Genomic DNA, 11291 nt, shown 5'->3' on the forward strand with positions numbered 1-11291 from the left:
GGGGGGTGAATATTTATGCAGTCACTTCTTTTACATTACATATTGTTATATAACTGGTATCACTCTGTAGAAATTTGATTTCACTTTGACATTAAAAAGGGTTGTTTTTGAATTTTTATTTGTAAAGAAAGCCAATTTCTATTGACCACGACTGATTTTTAACAGCAATTAAAGCAGAAAACATCCAAGGGAGTGAGTACTTTTTTATAGACACCGTACTGCATTGTTGCAGTTATTAGGCTTGTTTTATACCTGCAATTAATAAAAAGGATTTCAACGGCGTTGTTAACAAACATCCAGTATCAACACAGATGCAGTTCATTCAGAGGAGCTTTGGATCATTTTCTTACACACCTGATGCACAAAATATGCAGCAAAACAAAAGAAGCAAACTCAGCTACTACAGGTCACAGAATGATAATGTGAGAACTTTAACCATAAAATAATGTGATGTGTTTGTGCCCCTCCCGAGTTTCCCAGGGTAATATGTTTACACTTTGTGTAACACATCATGTGAATAAAATGTTTCCAGGTAGGACCATTAATGTTACTTATCACTGATAGGACACTATTGACGCACCTCTCCAGATCCAACTTGTAGTTTGTGCTGAATTTCACCTCCTGGAACGGCATGACAAACAGCACAGAGTGCTTTTCAGGGGTCCCATCTGTCGCCTTTGGTTCATTACTGCAGCTGGAAGTCCACTCTTCCACTGAAAGGCAGAAGAAATGCTTTTAAAATTTCAAATAAGAAGTTAACAGCCTTAAATCAGGCTAACTTAAAAATAATAATAATAATAAAAGAACGACTTTTGGAACAATTTGAGGTAAACTGGAGAATATTTCTGATTTAAACCCTATTTTATCCCATGAGCTCTAACCACATTTGCATACTGTTATTTAGCAAACAACTCATTAAAAGCAACTTATGAGTATGAAACATTTTAAGCATCAGTCTACTAACAGACCCAGATACAAGCGTTAAGCAGTTGCTTTTTTAATGTAAGTCAAGTCAAGTTTATTTGTGTAGCACTTTCAGCAACAAGGCAGTTCAAAGTGCTTTACATCATAAAAACACAAAATAAAAAGTCACAAAAACAACATAAAGTCATTAATTGAGAAACCAGTAGGAAACATCACATTTTGTCGAGTGCCATCATCAAAATCATCAATCATCATCAGATATGTTGGTCAATGTTCCATTTATTATGGTTCAAAAGTAACTAAACAGGTGGGTTTTTAGTCTTGATTTGAAGGAACTCAGTGTTTTAGACGTTTTGTAGTTTTCTGGAAGTTTGTTCCAGATTTGTGGTGCATAGAAGCCGAATGCTGCTTCTCCACGTTTGGTTCTGGTTCTGGGGATGCAGAGTAGACCAGAACCAGAAGACCTGAGTGGTCTGGAAGGTTGTGGTGCTAAGCCATTCGGTGATTTATAAACCAGCAGAAGTGTTTTAAAGTCTATTCTCTGAGCTACAGGGAGCCAGTGTAGGGACTTTAAAACTGGTGTTATGTGCTCTATCTTCCTGGTTTGAGTGAGAACACGAGCAGCAGCGTTCTGGATCAGCTGCAGCTGTTTGATTGATTTATTAGTCAGACCTGTGAAGACACTGTTGTGTACTGTATTTCTACAATGAAATGTCATCTGCAGCAATTTATTAAAAGCTATAATTTAGATGGATTAGAACCAACTTTATGAAATAAACCTTTACGTATGGCTCGCTTAGATGACTTGCCTGGCCTCCTGTGTCTCAAAAGAACAGCAGCACAGCTTAGATCTCCTACTTTGAATCTGTACAAACCAGAGCACTTTTGGAAGACCTTTTTTTTTGACAGATGAAAACAAAAGCAATGTTCGTCCATAATGCAGAGTAGTATATTAGATGGTGGGCACCCTGCAGTCATTCAGCTGACCATGAGGCCATCAGTCTGACAGGTGAAGCTCGGCTCAAACTGAGTCATGCAACAGGAAAACGATCCCAAACGCTGCAACAAATATACAACAGAATGTCTCGAAAAGAAAAGCCATGAGGTGTTGCACTGGTCCAGTCAAAAGTTTAGACCTTAACTTGAATAATATGCTATAGTGGGATCTTTACAGTGCTGTGCATTAAACAATGCCCACAAACCTCAGCGAACTGAAGCAACAGTGCTAATAATAATAGGCCAACATGGCTGTACATTGATGTGATTGACTAATGAGTTTAAACATTTCATCAGGTTTTTGCTGCTGAAGGAGATTCTACACACTTTTGCATCATTGGGTGCACAAAGTCTTTGAAAGTTTTGCAACCTTTACAATTAAAGGAGCCATTTCTGCCCATTCGCCCTCTAAACAAAATGTGTCCAGAACCACAAAATGTACCACAGCTGTGATAATCAGCTGGCAGTCACTTCTTCACTAAAAGCTTGAAATAAAGATAACACAGCTCAGTAAGTGTTCTATAAATACTGAATTTTAAAAATGCTTTATAAAAGTAAAAATCTGTAATAAAATGTTTATATTTACTGTGGGTTTTTATGTTCAGACTAAAGAAAAGATCATATTCATGTACAGAAGAGGGGGAAAAATATTTTATAGTGCAAACTTGCTGCTGAAAGGCGGGCAATAAAGATTTTGCCTGTTTGTCTGTCTGTTAGCAAAATATCTCACAAACCATTGAATGGATTTCAATAAAACTCTCAGAAAGCAATCGTTAAAAGTACAGCTATGATTGATTGCCTTTTAGAGTGAACCGAATTCAAGATGGCTGCTACAGCTGGTCAAACTTAGCAAACACAAACATGACTATAATGTAGTCAGTTTAATGGACACTGAGCTAACTTTTGGTGTGGTAGTAGCTGAGTCATCTCCAACTCATACTCCGAGCACTAAGTGATTGCACGAGAGCTTTATTTAAAACATTGTTTAAAATATTGCATGAACCACTGTATGGATTTTATTGAAACAAAAAGTAATGCAGCCAGTTGTGCAGATCAGAGCTAAAGTTGGCGTGGTAGTAGCTGAGGGGCATCCACAAAACATACTCTGAGCACAGGGAAACCCCATGAGATCTTCTTTGGGTGATAGCTTCATTTATCATATATAGTTGGTCACTTGAAAGTGTATTTATCCATTTTTAAGAACAAGTAAAACCAGATCGAATTTGAACTTGTCCTGATACATGAAAGCTCTGAAATGAAAGATTTTTATTTGTTATGTTTTTGCACTTGGCTGTATGTGAAGAAGAGACTCACCGCTGAGAGAGAGGTGCAGAGGAACAGAGCTGAGTGGGGTGATGTCTGTGACTCGGCTTATTTTGGGAACAGGGATCAGGTCCTCTGCCATCAGGTAGATAAAATAATGCCCTGGCTCTGCGTTTCCAGTGAACGACAGTATGCATTTGTCCTGGTAAAAAAAAAAAAAAAAAAGTTCAACCAAGCAAGAAATGGAATTATTGTTAATATTTGTATAGGCAGGAGTATTTTCAAGGCTCCAGTTTCCTGTGGGCAGACTGAAAAGAGCAACAATAAAAAACTAAACCCACCAACATGTCCCATACCTGCTTTTCATCTAAACAAATAAATTAGAAAGGAGAGGCTGTATTTTATAGCACGGACAGTGAGTTATGTACAGTCGCTGGAATAACCTGTCCTGAGAATCAGGCAGCTGGTAGATCAGCATGACAGCATGTCTTTTAATCTGTCAGGGACTGAGCAGTAAGAGCAGGAAATGATTGTGCTGCTTTAAATGTCGCCGCAAAACAATGAGACATTCCCATAAAAACTTTAAAACAGCCATTACTATCACCATAGACCCTTAAAAACTTTCCATTTTGACCGGTTGTGAGGCAAAGATAAAATCTTAGTTCCTGTTTGTTTTTTGTTTTTTTTTCAACAAGACAACTGGAATGCAGATGTTGTTTTGCAAAGTTAAGTTGTGAATAAAGGCGAGCCCAACTGAGGAGCCTGCAGCTTCAAAGTCGTGTCACTGAAACAAGTCATGAAACAGATCATGCATTTGGATTTGGCAGTAGGTAGTAAAGAGACACACAAAGTGGTGAAATTTAGGACAGTTTACAGGTGTTGTACTTTCGGTTTTCAAGTTTAAATGACTTTATATTTCTCTAACTCACTGTGTCACTTTTAGGTTTCAGTCTCTTTCTGTCTTCATCTCTCTCACTTACCTGCCTGTCCAGGAGTCAGCTGACACCAACATATGATCAAGCTGGATTTTTCTTTACCTCCGCCAAGGAGGTTATGTTTCACTCGTGTCTGTCTGTCTGTCTGTGTACGAGATTACTCGTAAAGTTATGAACAACTTTTCATGTAATTTTCAGGAAACATCCAACATGGTTCAAGGAACAAGGGATTAAAGTTTGGTGGTGATCCGGTCAAAGGTCAATGTCACAGATCAGCCCGTGCTCTGACTCTGCAGCTGCATAACAGGAAGGTTAAACTCCACAGCTGGACACCTCGTGGGTCAGGGGTGATCACTGCTGATTTCAAGGTGATGGGGTCAGAGGTCAAGGTCACAAATGACCTTAAGCTGAAACTATGCAACCATGTGACTTATGAAAATTAAACTGCACAGTTGGACACCTCTTAGGTCAAGGGTGATTACCTCTGATTTCAAGGTCATGGGGTCAAGGGTTAACATCACTATTGACCTTGTGCTCTAACTCTGCAGCTGTGTAATGTAGGAATGTCAAACTGCACAACTGGACACCTCATGGGTCAAAGATGATGCCTGTTGATTTCAAGGTTCATGAGGTCAAAGGTCAAGGTCACAGATAACTCCGTTGTTAAAACCTTCTCTCTGCTCCTACATGTGCCCCTTTTGTTACCTCTGCCAAGAAAATTGTTTTCGGTTGTGTCCGTTGGTTTGTTTGTCTTTTCTTTTTTCTTTTCAGGAAATGTTGGGGTTGACACAAAAAACAATGGATTAAGTTTTGGTGGTGATGAACCGAATCGCACTGATTTTTGATCACGCTGTGGCCTTGGTGGAGGTTTAAGCTCTCTGACAGTGAAACTAACTAATCCTTCTTTAACTTTACTAAGAATATTGACAGCGTCTTCTTGTGGCCCAAAAACACTGACATTTAGTTTCTGAAATGCTGATCTTAAGAGTTACCTCATCCAGCGTGATGAAAGCATGCTGAGTGCAGCTGAGGCACTCTCCTTTGTCAGCTCGGGCAAAGCGACACCGCACCTTGTCCCCATCCAGGTCCTTCGCTGACAGATGGAAGTCCACAGGACAGTTCTGACGGGCCCTGTTCCAACACAGAGGGATCATCAGCATGAAAAAGCCTTTAATCTACCACTAAATAAATGATATGTTGGGAAACTGAAGGCAGCAAGACAAGACAGGCAACCTTTTGTTTTGTTTTAGGATAAACTGTCTTATTTATTTACTAATCCAGAATTTAGAAGACCAAAATCCACCCTTCTGGCCCACTTTTGCTCTCTATCAACTTGATCTTTAGCAAATTTAATCTTATGAGTCATAAAACACAACAACACTAACCAAAAAGGAATTTACATCTCCCCCCACCTTACCTGCCAAACCTTTAAACTAAGATATTGTGCGATCTGCTAGAGCTCAGAATATGTGTTGGGGATCGGTCTCAGCTTCTGTCGCACCAAATTTTACCTCAGCAACTGCGAAACTCTCTGAGTTAGAGCCGTTTTAATGTTTGCTAAGTTTGATTAACAGTAGCAGCCATCTGGAATCAGGTTGACCCTGAAAGTTAATCAGCTGTAGATAAGCATCCACTGATCACTTTCTGCAAACTTTCATTACAACTCGTGCAGTAGTTCAAGAGATATTTTGCTAACAGACAGAGAAGTTTTCATATGGACCTTTGAAGTTTAGTTGTGGCATTTTCAAGCAGCATCAAAATTAGCAGTGCGAAAGTTAAAAATCGATCAAATGTAAGAGCTTCGCAGCCATAATTGTTCAACCCCCTGATCTCCTTTATTTATGTCCTTTAACATACCAAGAGAAGCTAACCTCTATAATTTGTTGCCCACAGCATCTATACTCTGTGTGTGTGTGTGTGTTACCTGAGTGGAGGAGGGAGAGCTAGGTAAGCAGGTTGGTTGAGCTTCCCGTTGTTCGCCCGAATTTTGGGCTCTGCATTTATCGAGACATAAAACTGTGCGCTGGGCCTGAAAGGGGAAGGAAAAGGTCGGCGTTAGAAACAGAACTTTTCTTTCACTTGGGTTTACTCGGCGAGTGAAACAGAGAGAGACGCTGGGAGTCGATGAAGGGAGCTGCCTCTAATTACCGACGGTGCACACAGGAAATTACCCTTTAATGTATGATTCAACAAAGTGAGGGAAAACAAAAAGGACTGAATAATGAGAACACTTTCACGTTTTAGCTTTAATATACCAGGACACAACAAAACAATTTCCAGTCCTCCCCGGGTCCTGATAATTACTTAAATTGATGTTAAAATTAACAAAATATGACCAACAGTATTTATTTTACTAAAACTTTAACACAATGCAGAATTAGTGCGTACAAATTAAGTGTTCCTTATGATTTAATAGTGAAAAGCCAACTGAGTTAATAAATTCAATTTATTGTCTTCTGTTAGATTTTTATGTAACACTGTTGTGAGGAACCGTTGACCCACTCTTTTTTACAGTGTCCCTTTATCGGACAGATGGCCTCAGATTTGATTTTACAATACTTTCCTGAACAATTCAACAATTGTGGTGGAGCAAAAACCCTGTATTGGCAAAAGCGTCCAAACAAATCTGACTCGTTCAGTCTTTTCTTTATTTCATTGTCATGACTTCAAATATTTAGGATCTCAACTGAGGCTTGTAGAGTCTGAGATAAAGCTGTGGTTTAATTTTTTTTTTATTTTTCTGCAAATCCTCAAAGAATTGGACCATCTGACCTCGAATTGAACTAACTGGGACGTACGCTGTTTGACACCTAAAGTGTTTTTCCACTTGCGAATAATATTTGTCTGTGTAGGATGGTGCTCGTTGAATAGTTTTGAAATTATTGCTGGTATCTTTTCTCCTTAGTTTATAGTAAACAAGCAGCTGAGCAGCAAACAGTTCAAGTTTTTGGCTTTTAAGAAATGTTCTCATATGTTCTAATAAATAACAAGTTTGCAGCACCCTCTTAATTTCTCTGGAAGAGCTTTTATTTTATTGCTAAACACATAATGAGACAATATAATGGACTTCGCTGTTCACCATCGGAAGGACTATTTAGCAGATCTACAGGTTAGAAAGTTTTTATTGTACTGTATGTTAATATAAAACAACTTTGGATTTAAAAGATGGTGTAATCCATTTTTATCATGACTTTTTACATTAAAATGAACATTTATGTAAAGATAAGCCTCAAAGCACGCTCTCTCAGGATGTACTGATGTTAGTTTCAAATTCCATACATGTGACGTGATGTACATTATACATATTAAAAAGAAACAGCAAATACTATTTTTGTGAACTTTTTTCGAAGTGATCAACAGAACATGAACAGGAGCAGGTGATTATGTTCAACGCAGACGTCCTACCCTAAGCGAAGCATGGCGCTGTAATCACTGGGGACGGTTTTCTGCCACTGTCGGACGCACCACCCAGGACTGGGTTTGGTGTAGCTGTAGGGCAACGGGGTGCGGTGGGCCTCGCAGTCCTCCCCTGCGGCACACACCTCTGACAAATCCGGGCAAGGAGAGGGAGTGATGACGGTGAAGTGAGCCCGAACCTGCAGGAAAACAAAACCACAAAAATACAAGCTGCTGTTGTTGTTTTTTTTCTCCTCTGCACCATTCAGAAAAAAGTCTGCAAACACAAAGGTTTTTCATTTCCTCCCATATCTTTAAAGATCTTGAAAATACTAAAAGCTTATTCCAGTTTTTTTTTTTTTAAGACTGCTTAGGACTGCTTATTCATTCACACGCTCATTCAGTGCTTCCTGGTATATGTTACACTGTTCACAGCACTTCTATATTCTCATTAGACACTGATAAGCATATTGGGGGTAGTGGCAGGGGTTCGAATCTCCTGTCCTCTGATTGGAACGAGGCTTCCCGAACACGTGGGGGCAAAGAAACTCCTGTCACAAAAATGTCTACCCACTGTTTTCCCTCCATCGCCGTCCAGAGGCACAACGTGGACGGCCAGCCCCAGAGAGGACGCTCCACAGGCCGCACTCAACAGGAGGAGAGTCAGGCCCCGCAGCAGCACGTTCAGCTCGAACCCGTCCCGCATCTCAACTCATCGGTAAGACGCCGAGTCAGAACCTCTGGGGGAAAGACAGAAACGTTCAGTGGTTACACGAGAGGTTCATCCACCAAGTCTCACTTACACCTCAAGTGCTACCAGCAGTTTTTTTTAAGAGAGAGCATCCCTTCTGAAATAAAGCTGCCGTTTGACGCTTTGGGAGGACGGTGCACGGAAGACGACAGAGACAATAGTGCCGTTTCGATTAGCGTGGTGATTAAAGCAGAGAGGAAGTGTCACCTGTGGATTTGTGTGCAATCCAAAAGTATCTGATGCCTGATCTAACGTTCGAAAGGTGTCAGTAAACTCTGACATAACCAGTGCCTGCTCAAAAGTTCCCTCTGTACTTCTTTAAACAGTTAAAAAGATATGACCTTTGTGACAAATTAAACGTCAAAACAGGCACAAATTCTCAACCTGTTTTTATTTAGGACTGTTTGGAAATTTGGTTCATTCGGCCAATTTCACCAGCTTAAAGGGGAACGATTTAAATCAACCATGTGCCATCACTGTAGGGCAATGCTGCCTCCTTTCACAGCCTGTAAACACCAATACTTTTTACTATAAATGAGCCCGAAACTCACTGGATTCTGATTAAACTTTGCTTCTGTTCAGACTGATACGGCTGCCCTGTAATTTAGCCCAGGAAATGAAACGGAACCCGTCTTAGCGGAATCGAGACGTAAATATTTTCCAAGACCTCCTCGCGCACAAAACCTTAATATACACCCTAATATCTTCAGCCAGGAGGTAAAACAGGTAGCGCGGGATGGTTACCCGAGCAGTGAGGTGACAGAGAAATGAATGTGCCCTGCAGAACTCGAAACCTGGACTGAACATGACACTTGTGGACATTTTCCATTCTTTTGAGACAGAGCGACTTAATGCGACCACTGACTTTCTAGTTAAAAAACGTGGTGTAAATTTTACAGGTGAAGCTCCAACAGCTACACCGAGCATGAACACAATGAGAGAAAACCTTCATCAGGATATGATTCATTTAACACAAGTTCTAACTCTTGTTGAGGACAATAAAGTTACCAAGACTGGCTGTTACACAAATGCTTTACAGCATTTATATGTTTTTGCCTGATAGTCGATTAATGAGTTCTGCGCTTTCAGTGTTTGAGGAACACAGGAAATAGTTATCGCCCGCCACCTGATGGTGAAGATGGACGATTATGGTTTTGCCTGTGTTCATATCTGCTTGTTACTAAAAAAAAATATCTCCTGAACCAGTGGAAAGGAAAGGTTTTAATGAAACTTTCAGGAAGTAATCATTAGATATACATCTTTAGCTGACTAACTTTTGGAATCACTCCGATTCAAGATGGTCACCATATCAATATTAGCCAACTCCAAAATGTGTTTAACAGATACAGAGCTAAAATTTGACGCGGTCGTAGCTGAACGCCATTGACAACAGATAGTTTGAGCGGGACATCTCACGAAAGGTTTGACCTGAACGGCTACAAGCCAGTTATTTCTCAACATAAACCCTGGTTGCTGTTGGCAAAGTGAACAAGAAAATCAATTTTAGTCCACTTGTTTTGAAACTATCAAATTATATAAATACACTCTCTGCCTTTTTGATTTCCAAACAGACATCTTGATGCTCGTCTTCCTGCCCTCAGCACAGGTCAGGTGGACGGGAGCGCATGTTTACCCACCACACTCCTCTCAGCTGATGGGACTTACCAAAGATTGCCTGTTTGACTTCTACTAGCTTCATATGACACTCAGGTTATTATAGATGTAACTTTTATATGTTTTAGCATTATATTCTGGCAGCCAAATACATTTTTAAAAAGGGCCGTATTCGGCCCACAGGCCACCTGTTGAGAATGTTAACAATGGAAGTGCAGCCGAGTGAGTCCATTTTGCTTTTTCCTCTTGTCGAGTTGTTGAGCCAAGTCACAAGTTAAAACAGGACTAGTTTTTAACGGACTCTGATGGAAGATTTAAAAATCAACGTCTCATTTTTATACAGCGGATATACAAATATATTCAGAGCTTTCATGGATCTCCTACTGCTCCATTTTATAAATGGAACAACAACTACGTATAACATGGCCAACATGAGAAGTGTGTTAAAACACACAGATAAAAACATCTCACTAAAAATGTACAGCTAAAAGGAATAAGGATAAATTTCCAGTCCCAAACAAATCTGACTGTAAAATAAAAATTATATTTATAACAAGAGTTTTATCAGTTTAAAACTTAGTTTACATCAGATAAGGCTGCTTATGGGGAAAAAAAGATCAGTTTATTTTGCCAGAAGCTCACAGGGAGATTTATTCAACCTCAACTTGGATAAAACTATTCAAACTATTTCAGTAATAAAATTCAATATTCAATTCAATATTGAGTGACTTCATTTAAATGTCATTGCATTGCACTTTGTTAAGTGAATGTTATCTTAAGAGAAACTGGTTTCAGTATGTTTCATGATCTTAATTTTGTTCATTAAATTCTATTTTTTTTTTAAATCAGATTGTTCAAATGACAATTTGCTGTGTGACCGATCAGCATTTAGTCTTAAAAATCGTTCTTTAACAGAAAACTGGAGAAAATGAAGGCAAACATCTGATTTTTCTTTTAAAGAAAGCACTTAAAATCTAAATGTCAAGTTTAGTTTTGAGTTTGGTGGTAGAGAACACTTTGCCAGATCTTATCAGTACAGCTCAGCCAGTTTCAACGAGAAAAAAAACAAAAACAAAAGAAACTCTTCTTTATCTCAAGCAGATTGAACACAGATAAACAAACAGAACATTTAATATAAATTAGTCTCTTTACCTTAAGCCACTCTCGTTTCTTGCTGTCCAAAGTTCAGTTTGCGTTTAGTGAACGTGTTGTCCCTTTATAAACAGAAACCCAAAGGCTACAATCTGGGCCGTACAGAATGGAGTTAAACTGGCTGAACCAGAGATTGTTCAAGTACGACAATGTTTACACGACAAGAGGAGAGCTTTCAGAACGAGAGGGATTTCCTGTACACCTTTCAAAATACTCTGCATTGTTTTATTCTTCGCTTCATCACGGTGCCCGACGCGCTC

The 11291-nt window shown here is 39.4% G+C and overlaps 1 protein-coding gene across 1 annotated transcript in view; it reads right to left on the reverse strand.

Annotated features, from left to right (window-relative positions):
- LOC108234754 overlaps positions 1–11171 on the reverse strand; it is a 17318-nt gene extending 6147 nt beyond the window's left edge. The window contains exons 1-7 of the mRNA XM_017414186.3: positions 11032–11171; positions 8089–8254; positions 7524–7714; positions 6043–6147; positions 5111–5249; positions 3235–3385; positions 581–713 (exon numbers count right to left, since the gene is read on the reverse strand). Of these exons, the coding sequence (XP_017269675.1) occupies positions 581–713; positions 3235–3385; positions 5111–5249; positions 6043–6147; positions 7524–7714; positions 8089–8220 (851 nt within the window). The 5' untranslated portion in view covers positions 8221–8254; positions 11032–11171. The remainder of the gene's footprint in view (positions 1–580; positions 714–3234; positions 3386–5110; positions 5250–6042; positions 6148–7523; positions 7715–8088; positions 8255–11031) is intronic.
- Positions 11172–11291: the final 120 nt, after the last annotated feature.

The sequence above is a fragment of the Kryptolebias marmoratus genome, linkage group LG15 (genome assembly GCF_001649575.2).
Source record: "Kryptolebias marmoratus isolate JLee-2015 linkage group LG15, ASM164957v2, whole genome shotgun sequence".
NCBI lineage: Eukaryota > Metazoa > Chordata > Actinopteri > Cyprinodontiformes > Rivulidae > Kryptolebias > Kryptolebias marmoratus.